The 18,897-nt window shown below is 38.1% G+C and overlaps 1 protein-coding gene across 1 annotated transcript in view; it reads left to right on the top strand.

Moving 5' to 3' along the window:
* The first annotated feature begins 4,221 nt into the window (after positions 1-4,221).
* LOC139717212 (sal-like protein 1) overlaps positions 4,222-18,897 on the top strand; it is a 72,143-nt gene continuing 57,467 nt past the window's right edge. Inside the window, exon 1 of the mRNA XM_071628713.1 lies at positions 4,222-4,393. Within this exon, the coding sequence (XP_071484814.1) occupies positions 4,318-4,393 (76 nt within the window). The 5' untranslated portion in view covers positions 4,222-4,317. The remainder of the gene's footprint in view (positions 4,394-18,897) is intronic.

Below are 18,897 nucleotides of genomic sequence, written 5' to 3' on the forward strand. Positions count from 1 at the left end.
CATGTTCTACAAGTTTTAGATGGTCAAGGAACTGAACGCATTGTCGCCCAGCACAACCCAACGTAGATTGTGTATACACGCTCAATGAAATGTGTGGATCCACGGTATTATATTACCCACACAATATACTCCAATTACTGCGTGGAATGGCGATATGCATGTATACTTTTGTTACGTAACGATGAATATGCCTGTTTGAGCAATCTTATTGGTGATCAGATTATGGTCCATGTCAAAAGAAATCATTAAACGAATTTAAATGTGGCCCCTCCGGTCAATAAAAAAAAGACCTTAATTCTGGCGGACAATGGAACTTGTTTCTTCACTCCGTCTTCCAAGTGGACACGGGCAAACAAACAATGCAACGCGAAATGACAATAAACGCGATGAAAAGAAGGGTTATGTGCACACAGGGCCTATATGTGTGTGATTATACTGCATGGCTTGTGGTATTCTGAAGAATTGTATACAGGGAAGACTCTCGGGCGTCTCCGAATAAGCACAGCTGGTGGCTATCGTAAACAGTGTTGCCATTTCGATATGAGAATGTGGGTTTTGAAATCAACCGATCAGTCCATTATATTTCATTTAAAAAAAAAAAAGATATTGCAATTGGCGATAATTCTTGAACAGTGACTTAACATAATAATGAGCAAGGATGGTCTTTTCATTTAGGCTTTGGTCCCTTTGTTATAACTATGTTCTTTTTTAAGCAATGACTTGTTCGTTGAAATATGCGCAGAAAATCGATCCATACACGATTTTTTTTTCGTTCCAGTGTTTATGTAAGACATGAAGTAACACGTTTAAAGCTTTTATTACATAAACCATGACAAGAGGGCAAAAAAAAAGTACAAACGGGACTGACATCACAGGAAGGATCCATAACATTTTCAATAATGATTTATGATCACGTTGGTTCTTAAATTTCATTGCCAAACAAAATTATATCTAAATCATGATTTTTTAACAGTCTTTGGGTATGTAATATCAGTTCTTTGCAACCTGCAAAGTGATATGTCATTATCTCCTTACTCGTAACCATGTTAAAGGAGAGATAGAGATAGAGATAGAGATAGAGATAGAGATAGAGATAGAGATAGAGATAGAGATAGAGATAGAGATTTACAGATAATTATTGATACGACGAAGGAGCTACTCTAAATCACGAGCCATATGGAAGCAGTCAAATATGATATCATCAATGATTAAAATCAGGAGGAAATAAGACAAGGCTGACAATTCTCACCAAAATGAATGACGTGATGTCAGCTACCTTTCTTATCTTCCGTGGTTTTGTACATGAAATGCAATCTATTTTACAAGTCCTCGACAGAAACAATTTTCTCTTTGGCTGTGCCCAATATCTTATAGTCATATTGTTATACTCTGTGTATATCCTTTATCTAAGTGAAACATATCGCCTTGCCATATCCCCCTCTCCCTCTAGTTAAAAGAAAATCATAAAAAATACAGTACGCAGAAAATATCAAAATTATATTACCAAAGCAACGGACATTTTAAACACTGTGTCAGATGATTAAACTGACAGTGAAAATGTCATAGTTTGTCTTTCAATAATTTATGTTTCATTTCTTGCGGATATTTACTGAGATGATGTGGACCTGTCGGAGAACTTTCGAAAATTAACATGGAAAATGGACTGAGAGACATTGTATATACATATATATATATATATATATATATATATATATATATATATATATATATTATTATTATTATTATTATTATTATTATTATCACTATTACTATTATTCTGATTATTATTATTTTCATTATATCATACAGAAGAAAAAAGACAAGAAGAATACGGACAAGCACAGAAAGAATCAGAAATAGATCGCTAGATGAATAAAAGATTGTAATGACACCGAGAGGCACAGAGATAGACAGTACAAAAAGAGAGACGGATTGAAAGAAAAAAAAATGAATGATAATGACTTATAAAAAAGAAAGACAACATGTTTCCTTGGCGGATGTGTGTTTGTAACAAAATGGCAGCGTTGGCAGCATGCCCTTCTTCGAGCGAATGCGATCATCAGAACGAATGTTGTAATGCTATATACCTTCACTTCAGTAAATTGTCTCTATACGATATATGGGGTCAGAATGCTATTATGGCTTACAACCATTGGGGTGGTGTTATGTATTTTTTTTTTTTGAAAGGGGGGGGGGGGTAGAAAGATTATATTCTGCCAGAAAATCTTGGTGAAAGAAAACACCTGAGTCACGGCGCTATGGTAAATTCCAAATGAATAGAGTGGCAATCATTAGAGATTACGCCGATTATCTGGAGGCGTCTTTTATGGCTGATAGGACAGACTAGCAAGTTCAGCATAAAGCAATGGAAACTGGCCGTCTCATTCGGGTTATGATTCTGCGCTCGCAATGATCACTCATGCGTGTAAGGCAGGAATAATACGTATTACGTAATAGTTTAGAGCAAAGATAGTCCTTACAAGTATTTGAATACAAGAGCTATGGCATTTACTCGCTTTGATAAGATTTATTGACTTCTATGCCACGAATATGGGGTTGGTAGGGTGAATAAAAACCTTCAGATGCAGCCTACTGAAGCGCACCGATCCATTCACCATCACTGCGCACACATAATATTGCGTATACATGGCCCGCCCGTTGCGTATATGTTACGTGGAATAAGTATAACCGAAATCGTGCACATTCCTTGTCAATGACCACTCACACCTCTTGTCGGAACTGTGCACAGATTATCATAATTATATGGTCATTCCCAACTAGATGATTACCTACGCGATCACACACCGAAAGTGGGTTACAGAGTCGAAAATGTATTGCCCCCCCCCCCATCCCGAAAATTGCATGTACAGTGAACGTACAATGTGACACCTTGAACTACTTCCTTCCAAGAACTCAAAAGTCAAACGTTAGGAATACATTACGTGCCAATGAAAATGGAAGCAAAGTCAGAGAGTGAAAAGAGAGGGAGGCAGGCAGGCAGATTGAAAAGACCCCACTACTAAACATACGGGAGATCTACTTACTGACACCAGCATATAATACAGCAGTCAATTATATCTCTACGAAACCAAACTGGTTGATGCAACGCTAACTTGTGTATGATCAACGAACACAAACACAGACATATACACACGAACACACACACATACACACTCACAATTACAAACACAAACGCACCCACATCCATCCACCTCCACACAAAAACAAATAACACAACCGAATAAGAATCTGCTTCACTTGTCGGGAGGAAAGTGATGTGATGACAAAATGCTCTTTAGTACACGATAATCAGAACCCTTCATATTATCAGGGTAGACATGTGGAATAACACCTTGCAGAATTCATTTCCCGACTGCCAAGTTAACCAGGGTACGTTGATTGCCAGCGTGAATTTGCAAAAGAAGAAGAAGAAGAAGAAGAAGAAGGGGAAGATAAGAAATAATGATAATAACCGCCCATCTTATCTGTTTCTCAAAACGACAATTAAATCTTCTTCCTGTTTAGAGCGCACCCTGTCACTGCATTTTGTTATCTGCGAAAAGATAATAAAAATTGCAAATTGAGATTGATGGTCAAAGGTTATACCCGTCTTATCTTTTATGAGCGTGTGGTTACGCAACGCTTCAATATTTTAATATGATCACATGTACGTATGCTTATCGGCGGTACATTATCTGTGGCCAAAGCAAGACAGCCATTTGCAAAAGAAGACCGGTTATCGTCGTTGTGACCGCTGCATTCCTCGCGTAAAGCGGCGTATAATTTTGGCCTTTAATTTGGATGACGGCAGAAGATGAATAGAAAACATTCCCCCAACAGAAAGCTGCACTGGACGTTGACGTGTGAGTGGTCAGCGAAGCATGCTTGGCCCTGAATATGGCAGATAATAGCACATGCACACACAAACCCGCGCGAAAGGAGTTTTGTTAAACTTTTTGACACCTAATTAGTAATCCCACCAATGAGCGTTGACCAATTCATAGCCAGCAACAAGCTCTATTGCATAAATCATAAATTGGTGTACATGCGCACACATGTAGGCGGTTCTTCCAACACCGAGTGTGTGTGTGTGTGTGTGTATACGTTCGCCGCATACACACACCCGCGCTATGTGTATGAATATGCGGCAATACTCGCCGCTATATATGAGATTTTACGTTTAGTATGTGATTGAATGCACCTAAGTAATCGAGCGCATTTAGGATACGAGGAACCCCAGTCAGGACTTTTTTCTCGAAGATCGCGGATTTTGACAGAAAAACCTGGTTTCACCTTGGACGCCGCTTTTTCCCGTCCATGATGTCGCGGCGAAAGCAGGCGAAACCTCAGCACATCGGAAGCGAGAGGAACCCCCTAACTTCCATAGAAAACGGTAGGTAGAATAACTTTATCTGTTGTGTCAGGTAGTTCGTAGTAGCCACTTTGTGGCCCCGTGGTGTCTGTTTGTGTTTCTTACGGATTTCGGAGGGACATCCATGCCGCATCCTCCGGCGGGAAACATCCGCTCGAGCTCGGTAGTTCGGCCACGCTACATCACTCATCCTCTTTCAGTCCGTGTTTGAATTGTTTGTCCGCTCTTTTTCTCCATCTCATGTTTGAGTGAACTCACATATTTCACCTGTTCTGGTTTCTGTTCTGGACATTTAGCGAATGATAAAGATAAATTGTTACTGCCCATCTACATCGACATTTGGGACTTAATGATTCAGCGAAATATTTTCCTTTGGCCAAAACGTCCATCAAGGGAGAATTAAGTGGCTGTGTGTTGCGAGCGGTGGTCGGACTGCAGCCCAGCACACTCGGCAACTCATGAACTCACCCTTCCGCACTCTCACTAGTCACTACAATTGTTATCGTCGAATGCGATTGAGATTCTCTATTTATCACAGCCACTGTCGTGCGAATGATTTCAGAGGCATCAAATCAAAGAAAGTTGTTTTCTCTAATCTCAATAACTACAAAAGTGAATTTAGGGGTTTCGTCACTTTCGTGGAGTTTTGTCTCTCTGGACACGAGCTGTCACAGTTTCACGTTTCAATATGCGATCAGTGAACACGAGTGCATCGCAGATTCGCATGTTGATGTAATGTTGTCTCGCTGTCAAACCGCCTTCCGGATGCCCGCACTTTGCAAGGGCTTTCACCCGGTGCATAGATGTAAGGAAACCGCTTGTAGCTTTATATTTCCCTTACTGCATGTGAACAAACATCAGAGAGTTAAAAAATAAAAAAAAACCGGGGCAAGATATTTCTGCCACAAATGCATTTCACAGATGTTTCAGTTTAACAATTGGCCTGGTGGCAACAGATTATGACAATATTTTGACAAAGGAAGTTCAGTTCATTTTCACATGACCGTTTTGTTTTTCAGTCTTCCTCAAACAGTTGTCTGTTAATCTAGGTAAGAGAAGGAAAGGAGTGGGATAGATAGGAAAACATGGGTAGACTTGAAAGAGATATGATTTTGCTATTGTGTGGTAATGCTTCAGTAGTTAAGACCCAAATGAGACACAATTTGTATGTTGAGTTATTATTCTGCTATGAAAGGGTGAGGCCAGTTGAGAGTGAGTCAAGTCAAGTCAAGTCAAGTCAAGTCAAGTCAAGAGAAGAGTGAGCAGCACTGATATAGAGCATATATCACCTCAAATTTATTGGCTCTAAATACAGTTTTTTAATGTTTGTATGACTTCCCCCCCCCCCCAAGGAAGATTGCTATTACTTTCACTGTAGTTTTACAAGTTCAAATGATGTAGTTAGTACAAACTGTATCAAGAGAAGGAGGCGTGGAATACTGCTTGTGTGACGAAGACTGATGTATGTAGGCATAACAGGAGAAGCAAAGAAATTATATTTCCACTTTCTTATTGTTTGGATTGTTCTCTGCAATGAAAATTGGATGAAATTGTATCATGGACCGTGATTGTTAGGCACTTGAATTCGCTGCTTATTGCTGGTAGTATCCAAAAACTCATGTCCAGTTGTGCAATTACATATAGCTGTACCTGTATGCAAAAATATCAAGTCATTAATGAACTCAAAAAATTGTGTGTCCTACACATTGTAGGTTATCTTGTTCTGATTTTAGAGGTTGGTTAGGTGTTTTCACAATAGATGATGCTAAATATTTTAAGGACAATCAGTGACAAGATGGATAAAGCTATCGGTTAAAATGTCAAACACAGAGAATTGATAAGTGCTCTGTTAAAACACGTGATCAAAAGTTTAATTTTTGTACTGCATTGGATGGTTGCAACTGTGCGAAACATTTGTCAGTGCTGTAAGGTTTTGGCAGCTGGCTAACCTTTATTGCTGAATTACTTCAAATTCACAGATTTTTTAAAATCTTTTTAGACCTTCCATTATATTTGGATTTGCATGTACCTGATTACAGGTGTTGATATGTGTTCACTTCTTACTATTGCTACAGAAAAATTAAATGTAGATCTAAATGTTCAGCAACAAGCTCAACAGAGAGAGGGTTACATGTCTTAATGGGAAATGTCTATCTGATATATGTAATGATTTATTGCAACAGTAGAATTATGTTAGAATGTAGTACTTTAGAAAGGCAAACTTTTAGAACTGGATTGGTTTTCCTTTTTTAAAAGAAAAAAATTACAATAAAATTTGGTTTTCTGCTCATCGGGTGTTTTTCAGATGTAAAATGCTGTAATTCTTTCGATGAACTAGAAATTTGCATTGAACGTATTCTTGTTTGTGTATTACTAAATTCACTTGATAAGAACTTGTATAATCAGTTTTCGTGTAGTGCCATTTAGGTGTGCAGGTTTGTATACAAGTCCAGATAGAGGCAGCAATGGAAATATGATTGGTCAAAGCAAATTGTTCAACACTGAGCATTTCTTAATCATTTTTAAAAGAAGTTTGAGGAAAATGAGAGAAGAAATACAAGATTTCTCTATTTTAGATAAGAAAAGATTGAGATAGCATCTACAGTACATGCATACAGTATGTATCAGTTCCAGTGCAGCAGAATTTGTAAGAACATACACGATAGATCCCATCCTTTTTTTTTTCTTTCCCTCAATCTTATGAGCTCAAAAAACATGCTTCTTCCCCTCTTTCCCCTGTTTTTGCCTGTTTATAGATTTCATTTTTGCTTTGTACTTTGCACAAAATGCTGTGCTGTTGCCAATTTTTTTTTGGTGCATTACAATGAATGGCCTTGTCATTTCTGCCTGTTTCAGTCTACTTAGAGGGAAAGTAGTACCTCCGATGAAGCACTTGCTTTTGATGATAGCCTACCTGTTGTGCTGTAGTTCAAGTTCAGATGTCAGATTGACTCCTATCTGATGTGATACAAAGACAGGTGCATAGACAGTGTGCTAATCTTTCTAAAAGAGAGGCAATGCAGTGATTTGTTTTCTTTGTCTTTGTTATATCTAGTTAATCCTGTGCTGTTATTTTAGTCTGAAAGAATGTTGCATTCTTTGAGGTGAAAAAAAAATTGAGAAAACAAACAAACAAGCAGTTGTATGTGTGAGAGCCAAGATATTGAAGCTGCAAATTGATCACAATAGTCAGAAGTTATAACCATTTGAATTTTGGTGCATTTAACCTAAATTGGTGTTTTGTTGACTTCAAAATAATGGCTTGAAATAAATAATTCTTAGTCATTTAATCATTAACCCCACTGAGATGTTTATACTTTAAAGATTCATAACTCCTTGGTGTTGGTAGTACAGATATTTTCTTTGTACAACATTCTTTGTATAAGGATAACACTCTTTAAATTGCTATATGCTGGAGGAATTATGAATCCTGCTTTTAGAAACAATTATTGTGTCATCATAGCAGGTCTATTGTTGCATTAGGGCAGTACATGCCATTACTGTCATTAGCTAACAGACAGTGAGGTACATGTAATCAGGAAAATTCCCAATATTTTGACTAATCTTTTTCTGTTTTAAAAAATGTTTTAGATCCTTGAAGTTATTCTACTGTTTTCTTTTCAGTTCATCATTTCATGGAATTTTGGGAAGTACAAATCTGTAGAGCCAAAGATTTTAAGAATTTGCCCAATGAGTGAAAATCAATGAAATTATAAATTGTGCAATATATATGAAGCATTAAAAAATTGATGTATTTATCGTACCTTTCTGCTTTTTCTTTCCCCTGAAAAGTGTTAATATGCAATAAATTTTCAAGGTGTGACAAGACATATATTGATCTGTAAAGTGATAACTTTTTTTACAAATGGTTTTTGTGCCAGGTCAATTTTAGATCACTTTAATGTGTGTAATTTTGCAGATGAAAGCATGTTTTTCAATAAGAATATATGTCTTTTCAATAAGAATGCCTTTCCCTAAAAAAAAAATCAACAACATATGCTCTAGTTTTTTATCATTCTAGTTCAGTGTAGAGTGAACTTCACACACTTTAAAAGATACCTCTGTGTAATCATTCTTTATAGTATGGTCATGCAAGATTGGGGCGATGGGTAAATGGCCAATAACAAACAAATTGCCCTGGCATTCTGTACTACCAGTACTTGCCTTTGTGTGAGTTTTTGGTTGCCCCAGACTTGTTCTCAAGTAGATTTGTCATGCTGTAGGCCTTCGTGCAAGATTTATTGGGAAATTAACTCCAGGTTTTAAGAACTGCAGCTTTAAAGGTTAAGTCTAACATAGTCTTGTACATATACTCTACATGTACAATACATGTAAGTGCAAGCCCCATGTTTTTGGTCCATGTTATGGACCTAGACATTGACTTCTTAACTGAACATAGTTCTTATATTCCTGCAGAACTGTTAATTATTGCTCCAAAATGTGCACATATGCATAGGAAATGTGTGAAATAAGGCTGTAATAACATTATTTCAGTCGCGTAAAGACAAAAATGTAAAGTAATCTTGAATAGCCAAAAAGGTTCGCTGGAAGTCCGCAATCCCTGAGCTTACCTTAATCTGGTTGCTATGTAATTGTTCATAATCGATTATCAATAATCCATCCACAAATCGAACTTGGCAATATCCATCGATTTTCCGCGCTAGAGTGAATCGCATGCAGCTCGTTGGAAAATATGATTGCAAGGGCATGATCGATCATCATGCAGAATCCAATCTTCCTACAGTGTTAAATGGGAAGGCTCGTCTGGAATTAAAGTTGTGTACCATAATCAAAATTATTCTACTCTTCCAATCTCAAAATACTCCAAAACAACTCATTATCCTGGCAAATCTTGTCAGCCTGACAAGTTTCCAAATGGTGGAAGATGATTTTGGATGTTATGGACTATGGATGCTCAATTTTTCCCATATTGTTTTGTGTTAAATTTTTTTTTTGTTGTTTTGTTTTGTTTTCATAGGTTAACCCAGCATGTTTTAGTAATATTACCTTGCTTGGCAAGTGTTTTTACTTTTCATTTGCTCAAAGATAATATTTGTAATTTGGAGTCTGCAGATTGAACTATGATATTATCACCCTCAGAAGTTTAAAGAAAAATTCCATGTGCATGTAAATTATTTTCAGTGCCACTGTCTTTACATTTGATCACTCAAGTGAAATACTCTAGGATTTTTTTAATTAAAGCTCTTCGAAACTATTCCCTATAATATATATTTTTTAGATTAATGCCATTGTATTGGGAGTTTCTTCTCTGTCTGCTAAATATGTAATTCTTTGGAGTGGCCATCATGTTCTTTTTTAATTGTAACAGAGTCTCTGAGTTTATGTCCCCGCAACCTTTCATTATGCCATGCACAGAACAAAATTCTAGCTCTTTGATGATAGAGAGTTACGGTAGCTTGATGCGATCTCATTTGAATTAAAGATTGATGAAATAGTTCAACAATACAGCACACAAATTGATACAAATCTGTAGCTTCCACCTGTGCACAATCAAAGTTGAAGCACAGGCACAACTTGGCTGTTATTATCTTTTGTCCACCTATCTCCTACACAGATATCAATTTTCAGTGTTTTCGATGCTAATAAAACAGCATCAAATAGTGCAAAATCTCAGCGGGAGACCTCTTGTGTATTATGGGTGATGCGTCATGTATGAATTTTTAAACAGTAAATATGTGCTCTTCATGTGTGTGAGCAATTCCTCCAATAACTTGAGCTGAGAAGCAAGTCAGTTTTTATCAAGGATGAATTGTATTCAATATTTATTATTATTGCTCATCCCACCTTGCACAATGCATCCTAAACAGGCTGAATAATTAATGCAATACTTAATTTTTCAGGGGATGAATACGTAATTTGACAGGGTTGCTATTTCAGTTTTAAAATTGATGACAATCGTGTGCACGCCAAGGATAGAGATTCATTGCACTCCAGCAATGCATTGAGCTTTGAAAATCATTATGGGAAAGATCCAGAAGATACTCTGCATAATTTATAAATGCCAGAAATTAATATTTCAATTTCAGATGTATGAAACCATTTTGTCTGCTGGAGGAAAGAATGGATGCTTGCACACTTGCACCAAGGCTAAAATTCAATTATCAACAAAATTCATATCGGGAGATGAGTTGGACATTGAGGGATGGCCTCATTTGGGACGGGAGCGCCGATGCTGAATTTGTAAAATCCATTTTCTTTCGGGCTTGCAAATGATAAATCTTTCCGTCTGGGACAGGTGTGGAAACCGAATTCATTGTTGACACCTCCTAATTTCATTTCAATTCATTTCTTTTGATTTTCCGAGGGGGTTGGGGAGGGGGAGGTTAAGGAAGGATGGAGGTTGCCTTGCAGGCCATTTGCCAGAGAAGAGGACTTTGTGCTATTTAACTTGGGTACAGGTGTTAAGCCCACTTTTTCTGTTTTACTTTTTTTTTTTCCATTCAAGTAATCAGCTGAAAGATACTATCTTCTCAGTAAAGAAAGGAAAGAAAAACTTCATCATCGCTGTGTATCTGCGATAAGAATTTCCATGGCTGTCATCCTTTGAAATGTCGTAAGATGAAATGAGCAGGGAGGCAGCCTTTCGGGGCTCTCCTCCGAGGCAGACGGGCAAAATCAGTGTGGCGTGAATCTCGTAGAGTAAACCGTGGAAACGCTATATCGACATTGTTTGTGATACGAGTATCATATTCATAATCAAATATCTACAAGCCATCTCTATGCTTGGGTTGTGGGACGGTATGCACAAATGATTTAGTAACACAATTCACACAATTATACGGCAGGAAAGGGAGAAGGAAAAGAAAGAAGAAAAGTGAGGAAAAAATAGCCTTAAAATATCATTGGTGGTAAGGTATAGATGCTCTTTTTTTGCTCTCCTCCTCTCTCTCGTCTAGTAGTCAAATTACCTAGTAGAGCACAGCTGCTCACTAGCTATTTACATTGGAGGGAGGGCTCACACAGTTGCGCCCGTGTCGCATTCCCGGGCTTGATAAACACAGAGATTGAAGCTTGATACGAATTCATAATCATTGCGCCAACTTTGTATTGTGTGGGTCCTTTGTGTCTGCGAAGTCAAAAGGTCTACCAAGGTGAAATATGAGATAACGGTAATGTAACTTAAGTCTTTCTTCTCCTCAAAACCATTTTGAGAAACTCTTGCATTTTGAATAAACAAGAAATTTTCTCCCTGCGATTTGATGACATATCCAGCTAGGCCATGAGATTTTTGCGCCAAATGTTGTTAGTACTCCACCTCTTGAAAGGTGAAGACAATATACCATGTAGTGTAGACTGCTAGAAATGGTTAAGTGAAAATACATTGGGGCTCATGTGAAGGGTTGACTGTGTTACAGTTTACATCTGGTTCTTCATTTGCAAGATGGTAGGCAGACATACAGTAATAAGAATCGGTGGCATGATCAGATAGAGCTTCAGCAGCTGACGGAATTTGGTTAAAATATTGTGTGCATAAAAATCTGAATTAGTGGCATGAATTCTGCAAACCTGTCAATTGTAACAGTCTGTGGCACTTTCACCGGTAGGTAGGTGCTAATTATGTGTCAGTGTGCATGTATTGAACATGTTGGCCATGGACACGTTCACATTGCGAGAATGGTTTAACCTCACCACACCTTCCAGTGACTCTACTTTTTTTCCCTATCCTGCATATTGCGACACCATTAATTCATCTGACATTAATTGACTACACTTACTGTGGCGGTTGCCTAGGTATGACACAAAATCCTTCATGCCAGTTATCAATGACCCGGCTGTAAAATGACTGGGTTCCCCCCTTCCCTCTCCCCTGGCTCCATCTGCCGCCTTTATATGTCGAGATGGTGCCATAAAACTCATCTTGTGCCTATTCTCAAACAAAGATGATGCATCTATGGCCATTTGTAGCAAGTGAGGAGTAAACAGCTCGGATATTCCCATTAAAGTGAGAAACCGGCCAAGGGAGAGGCGTAGAAGACCGGAGGTAAGCACCGAATGAGGAAGAGTACTCACAAATAAGAAACAGAGCTGAAATTTTCTAGCGTCATAAAAGACTGGACACACTTCTCGTGTGTGCCACAAAATCCATCACTGACAACGTACAAATCAAAATATCAAACAAGTGCATTTCTTTCTGATGAGACCAAGATTTAGGGGAGCATGACTTTCCCCCTTTTTTCCTACTTTTCTCTTTTTTTTGTTGTTGTTTTCTCTCCGTCCATCTCCCTCCCTCTCCATCTCTCTCCCTCTCTCTTGTCTCTTTCCTTCCCAGCTCTCTCAGATTCTGTTGAACTTTTACGAGCCGATCTCCTCGGCTGGCTAGCTGGTGGGCATCACCCTCTGATTGCCACGTGCGTAACGCCGATCATGAACGCCCATTAAAACTGGAGGGAAGAGAGGTATAGAGACAGACACAGGGAGAGAAAAGAGGAGAGAGATACATGGATAGGGGAGAGGGACACGGGGAAGAAGCGGACCAATATTCAGCGGCATACATCATGTCTTATCGTCGCCGGTGCACTCCCCTGTTTGTTCAGATTGAAGGGCTGAATCTGTGCAGCCCCCCTTCACCCCCCCCCCCTCTCTCTTTGCTAAGGGCCCAAAGATTGATAAGATAGATTTTAAAAAAAAAAGAATAAGGGGATGCTCTTAAACCGTCTGGACACTCTGCTGTTTGATCTGCCCATATTTCTCCCTCTTTCTCCTTATGAACTATCTGACCCATTTGGATCATTACTTCAGGAGAGCCCTGGTACATTGCATGATTGATTCCGTTCTCAAGTGTACTTGTAGAACAAGCAATATCTCCAATCTCCTCATCAGCCTCAGTTTCATTTAATCTTGTTAATGTGTCTTCAAATTAAGTCATTATTTAAATGCCAATATTCTGATTCAAAAGAGTGTAATTGGGGTTTTTGCATATTTTTTTTGTCATGAATTTACCTAAAAAGCTCAGAAATACATGTTAAAAAAACAACAACAACTAGTCATTGCACTGAGAAATTATGCACGTTTTTATGTTTAGAGTGCATTTACTAACGTGGAATGATAAAGTGTAAAAAGAACAGGAGATATTTTGGTCTCTCACCTTTATCAGCTCAATAAATTCATAAAAACAATAATAAAAAATGAGAGTCAAGAATGATTTAATCGGTACTTGATGTATCTTTTGCAAATGAGCATAAAGCATCTTTCTCACGATAACTGAAGAGTATTTGATATTAATGAAGAAACTCACTCACTACAATTCAATATATTCTGGTATTCCCTACAAACTACAGTATGATTTGTAGTTTTTAATCATAAGGCATGTCCTGATGAATGTTGAATGCACCAAGAAAAAAAAAACCCTCAGTGTTTTCAGCATCCAAAAAATGAATAGCAGGAGATGCAAATTTGCTATTGCTTCTTTTCCCTTTGCCTTGAAGCAGTCAGCCTAAACAAAAATGAGAATGGAGGGTAGACCAAGATACCTTTTTTTCGGCTGAGAGGTAAAATGTAACCACACCTGTAATGATTGTCATCATGCCTCTGAAGTATTCAAGTTCCTGCTCACAGAGAATTTATCGAGTAAAACCTTTCAGGAGGTCATTTTGGCCGAAGCAACCCTCAAAATTTCCATTTAAAACTTTCATGCGAGGGTGATGATGAGCAAAATACAACGTCATTGTGAGGACCGTAGTGCATCCTAAGTCTATATTTCCATACAAGGCAAGGAACAATTTGCTGGAACTTCAGCTTGTCTGAATATATCTTCAGAATTAGGAAACCTCAAGATGCCATTGTTACAAATATTATTCTTATTTCAAGGTGATTTTACAACAAGGTTTATATAATGAAAATTTATGTCAACATGTTGCAATGTCTGTACATTTGTCGTGATTATTTCAGAGCTTGCCATTCTAGTAGTTAATTTCATGTGGATTAGGTTGCTCTTGTTTTGACAAGTTTCCTCCTGTGTCCTGTGTTGCTACTACCCACAATCCTTTGCAGGCGAGGTCTGTGACCAGGAAGTTGTTAGATTCATGAAGTGTTTTGTGCTTGGGGGACAAAAAATGTTCCTATCACTATCTCTCTATGCCCTTTAGACTCTCCTCCTCCTCCTCCTCCTCCCCTCCCCTCTTTGACATTCTGTGGAACTGAATAACTGTCAAGAAGTAACTGATGAGAAGTGGAAAAAGTGAGAGTGAAGGAGAAAAAGAGAAAGAATTGTTGAAAAGGGAGGGGGTAAGGAGTATTTTGAAGATAAGAGTTGGACAGGGGGGATAGCTAGAAAGCTTTTGTGATCTGGGTGTGGAATATTTTTCGTATCACTCCCCAAGAATCCGGCAAGATTGGCAGGCCTGTTGCCGTGCAAATCTCTCATAACAACCACCGATTACTGCCCTTGCCTATCACCACAAGTCGAGAATTCCGAAGAAAAATAAAATCTACTCTGCGCGGATCAGGGCAGTGTATCTGTCAAATGAAAATTGCCCCGTGGGGGCTTCATATTCGATATTTTGGCAAGAATTTAACTTTAATTTTGGGAGATATTTCAACACAACAAAGGAAAACAAACATGTGTATTGTGAGAGCAAATCTAGAAATTCCATCCATCTCCAGCAAAGTGCAGATCAATGCAGCTGCATTTGTCGAAAAATGGAGGCATTGTCCCGCTTGTTGTCCATAATCAAAATTCCTGATAAATCGGCGTAATGTCCCTCAGCCGTCATTAAGTGGCCAGAGCAAGATTTGTTGTGCCAGTGATGTCGTGTGGACTTTGCAAGATTTCCAGCTTTTGTTATCATTCCCCTGATTAATCTTTCTACGGTTGCTGTGTTTTTTTCCCCCCAGTATACATTGAACCTGCTCAACTAGAATTTCTAACTGCTCTCCTTCTACTACTCATGCAAAACATGGACAGTGAACACTTTTATGTACCAACTACTCCTCCCCTCTTAACCGTGTCAGTCCTATGGACAGTGTATTTATGTACAATGTCAAGAGCGTTTTATGATAATGGACCTTGAAGGGTTAATTAAGTAGGCCTACCTGTATTTTAATTCTACTACTTTGGCAAGAAGTAAAATACCAAGCTCTCTATACACACCCCATGAAAATGATTTTAAGGATTTGTAATAATCTAACAGAATTGCTGCTAATGCAAAGATAACTAAATGCACAATGATTTGTTATCACTAGTTGTTTGGAGGTAGATGTGATCTACCTCCTTTTTACATTTTTGTTAAAAATACCTGTAGCACATTTGATTCATGTGAATATTTGACATCTTGATGTACAAATGTAAGTGCAAATTAATGTGACTTGAAACATGCTTGCTCCGTCTACTTATTGCTTTCATTTTTATGCAACTTTAGTAGCAGTATAAGTGTATGTTTTCTTGTTACACCAACATACTGGCCATTGAATATTCACAGTGTGTGCTGTTCTTGAATAACATTTGTGTAAGGTCCAAATTATAATACAATGTAATTGTAGCATGTTGAAGAACTTTAAAAAAATATGAAGGCACTATCCTTTGTGAACACATTGTACACACTCGAAATGAAGATGTTGATTATTTAGAATTCAGACTGTACATAATGAAACAGAAAAAGAAATACTTAGTGTTGACGAAATCTCTCCCCTTCCCCCACTAATAAATCTTGCTCACAATCTGATTATTATGAACAAATCCATTATCGAATGTCGTTGTATTCTTTGGTGTTTCTCTCAGCCCACCCTAAGATTGGAGAATAACGTAAACCGTGCAATGCTAACATTGCTCAGTCCAAACCTTACACAGAATAGCATGGTTGGGATTAGGGGGCTTAGGGCCCACTTAAATCCCAGATAATTGTATGGATTTTATGACACAGTTTTTGAATTGTAATTGACATGCGCCAGAGCCAGTTGCGGCTGTAGCTTTCACACCTGTTGCTACTGTCAGCGCCTTCCCGCCTCGGCAGAATCCGAATTAAAATCCCATTTGTCATCCCTTGGTTTCTTTGGAGGAGGAAGGGAAAATTTGCTGTTGTCAAAACAGCCATCCCCTCCAGTGTGTATACAGAAATCATGAGTATTTGGCAAGAAATATGCCCAGCAGGATAAAATGCCAGGTAAAATTTTCCTCCCCTGGAATTATTCTTTGTTCCCATCTAGCACTGTGTATTATTTCTACTTTTCTGTTGCACTAGCACCATGCTCTACTTACTGTGAGTATAAACACTAGAAAGATTGTATTGTAAGCTGCACTTGTAGTTAATGCTTAAAAGCATTGCATCACTTTATCTGCACTAATTGGTGCTAAAATCATCACTCGTAATGATGCTGATGCTTGCTTCTGTGCAGCTTGGAAGTGACTCACTGATATTTCACCATTTTACGTGGTTTAGAGGAAATGATGGTTGGCAATTAATGCTTTTTCATTCATTTGCTAGACTGCTCCTCATCTATGCATGTAGGGTCCTATGCTCTGCTAATTAGGTCATCAACAGTTTTTAATGAATTCCATTTTGGTAAAGTTTCTTGGACAAATTTCACTTCAAAATGAAAATAATTTGCTCTTGTGTTAAATTGATTTGGTGGTCACTTGTGCAGTGTTAAAGTACTATGAGATGTCCCTGAATTTATCAGTTGCTGGTTACGGTACTGTAATTCACTAAGTAGAGGTACATGTACAGCAAAGATGCCCGCATTTGATATTACCCGTAAATGAGCTACAGAACTCCTTGGCTTTGATGAACTAAAACTACCAAGAATTTTGACACAGATGTATGTTGATGGTATGTATGCATTATATGTATTTAAACATTGTTTTACAGTATGATGTGTTCATGTTTGCTGTCATTTTGTAAATTGTCTTTTTCTTGGTGATCATGATATGTTCCTTGCACAGAACTACATAGGATGGTGTGATATCCAGTATATTATGTCAAATCTGGTTTTTAAGTTGTTATCACTTCTTACTCTTGACTTTGCTGCAACTATCTAAGAGTCTCATGCAGATAGTGTACAGACAGGATGACAGGTTCTACTTTATTTTGTCCACTTAAACAGCCCCGGTTAGGTTCTCTTTAGAAATGTCATAATGGTTGTTTTGCTCGTGTAAGCACATGTTGGATAGTGCAAAGAAGGATCATACTTAATGACAGTTGAGTCTGTTTCTCATATTCCGTCGGGGCGAAACTGCTACGCCACACTTGCCTAAGCGATCTTAATTGAATCAACATCCCCATTCACTTCATATTTCCCCGTGTTTGCATCATTTTTTCTGTCGTGGGTAATTTGTCACTGCGAGCGCCAACCCTGGCAATAAGAAAGGGGCAAATTACAGTCGGAGCGCCTCGCATTCCTCTGCGATCTTGACCAGGAGTAAAGGACTAGTTGGAGAATTGTAATTAACTTCTAATCAAATGCGATTCAGCTCGGCTACCATAAAATAATTCAAATAACCCTGAATCCAGATGATTACATAATCATCCATCATCAGTATTACTTCATATTTGATGATATTGTCATATTGTGTGTTGAAAACACGAGGGGGGGGGGGCGAGGTGTAGGTTTACGGCGAGGGGAGTAATTGAAATTGCTCCTCACCCCGGTATACAACTGTCAAAATGGAGTTTGATTAATCTGGCTGTCAAAGGTCAAAAGGTCATGGGTAATATTTCCAGCAGTAGAGTACATTCGTTTTGCTCTGCCCAACATCTGCTGCACTTGTTTCATTACAAATTAGAGAAGTGCAGTTTTTTTTTTCTAAAGTAAGTGAACTCACAGATGTGTGTGCAACATCCTCTCTGTTTCATGACGTCATATTTTGTTTGAGGATCATACGTCTTCTGCGTCTCCAGGCCGACATATCTATTGATCAGATATGTATGATATTGTCGTAATGCATGCTGAATTATGATTTGCAATGAAAAGAAATGGTGACTAGGCTGTTAACGCTGTTGTTAACATATTCTCAGCAAAATTATACAGGGCCTCTTGATAGAGCAGTTAGTTAACTATTAAAAAGGGCTACCCTGTTGAAATAAAATGGAAATAAATAGAATTGATGTTACGGAATTGTATGTGATATGATAGTGGAGCCACACTGGACATTTTTATGAATTCTGCATCACCACTCAATAGGACATCAAAAATGTGGAGGATGAGAAATTTTTTTTCTTTCAGACATTGTCACATTTTTGTACAGCAGAGAGGGAATTTTGCTACAAATTGTGAATTCTTGTGTCAAAGTGTACACATCATATCTATAGGGAGAAAATTCACAATGAATTTTGAATTTTAACATCAGTGGAAAACTAAAGTAAATTATTGTTGATTACTTTGTATTTCGTCCAACAGATTTGCGTGAATAGAGTGAAACAAGGTGTACAAAAAGAGAAAGAGTGTGTGTAAAGGAAAGGAAAAGAGTGAATACATATTTTTAAAAAAAAAATCAGAAGATATTTCAGTAAATCTTGTAGGGTCAAGGGGATACGACAGAGAAGACTGGGTTCCCTTCCCTTTTTAATTCT

Source organism: Diadema antillarum, unplaced genomic scaffold, assembly GCF_040938485.1.
Source record: "Diadema antillarum isolate AM-2024a unplaced genomic scaffold, OU_Dant_1.0 scf00000072, whole genome shotgun sequence".
NCBI classification, from domain to species: Eukaryota; Metazoa; Echinodermata; class Echinoidea; order Diadematoida; family Diadematidae; genus Diadema; species Diadema antillarum.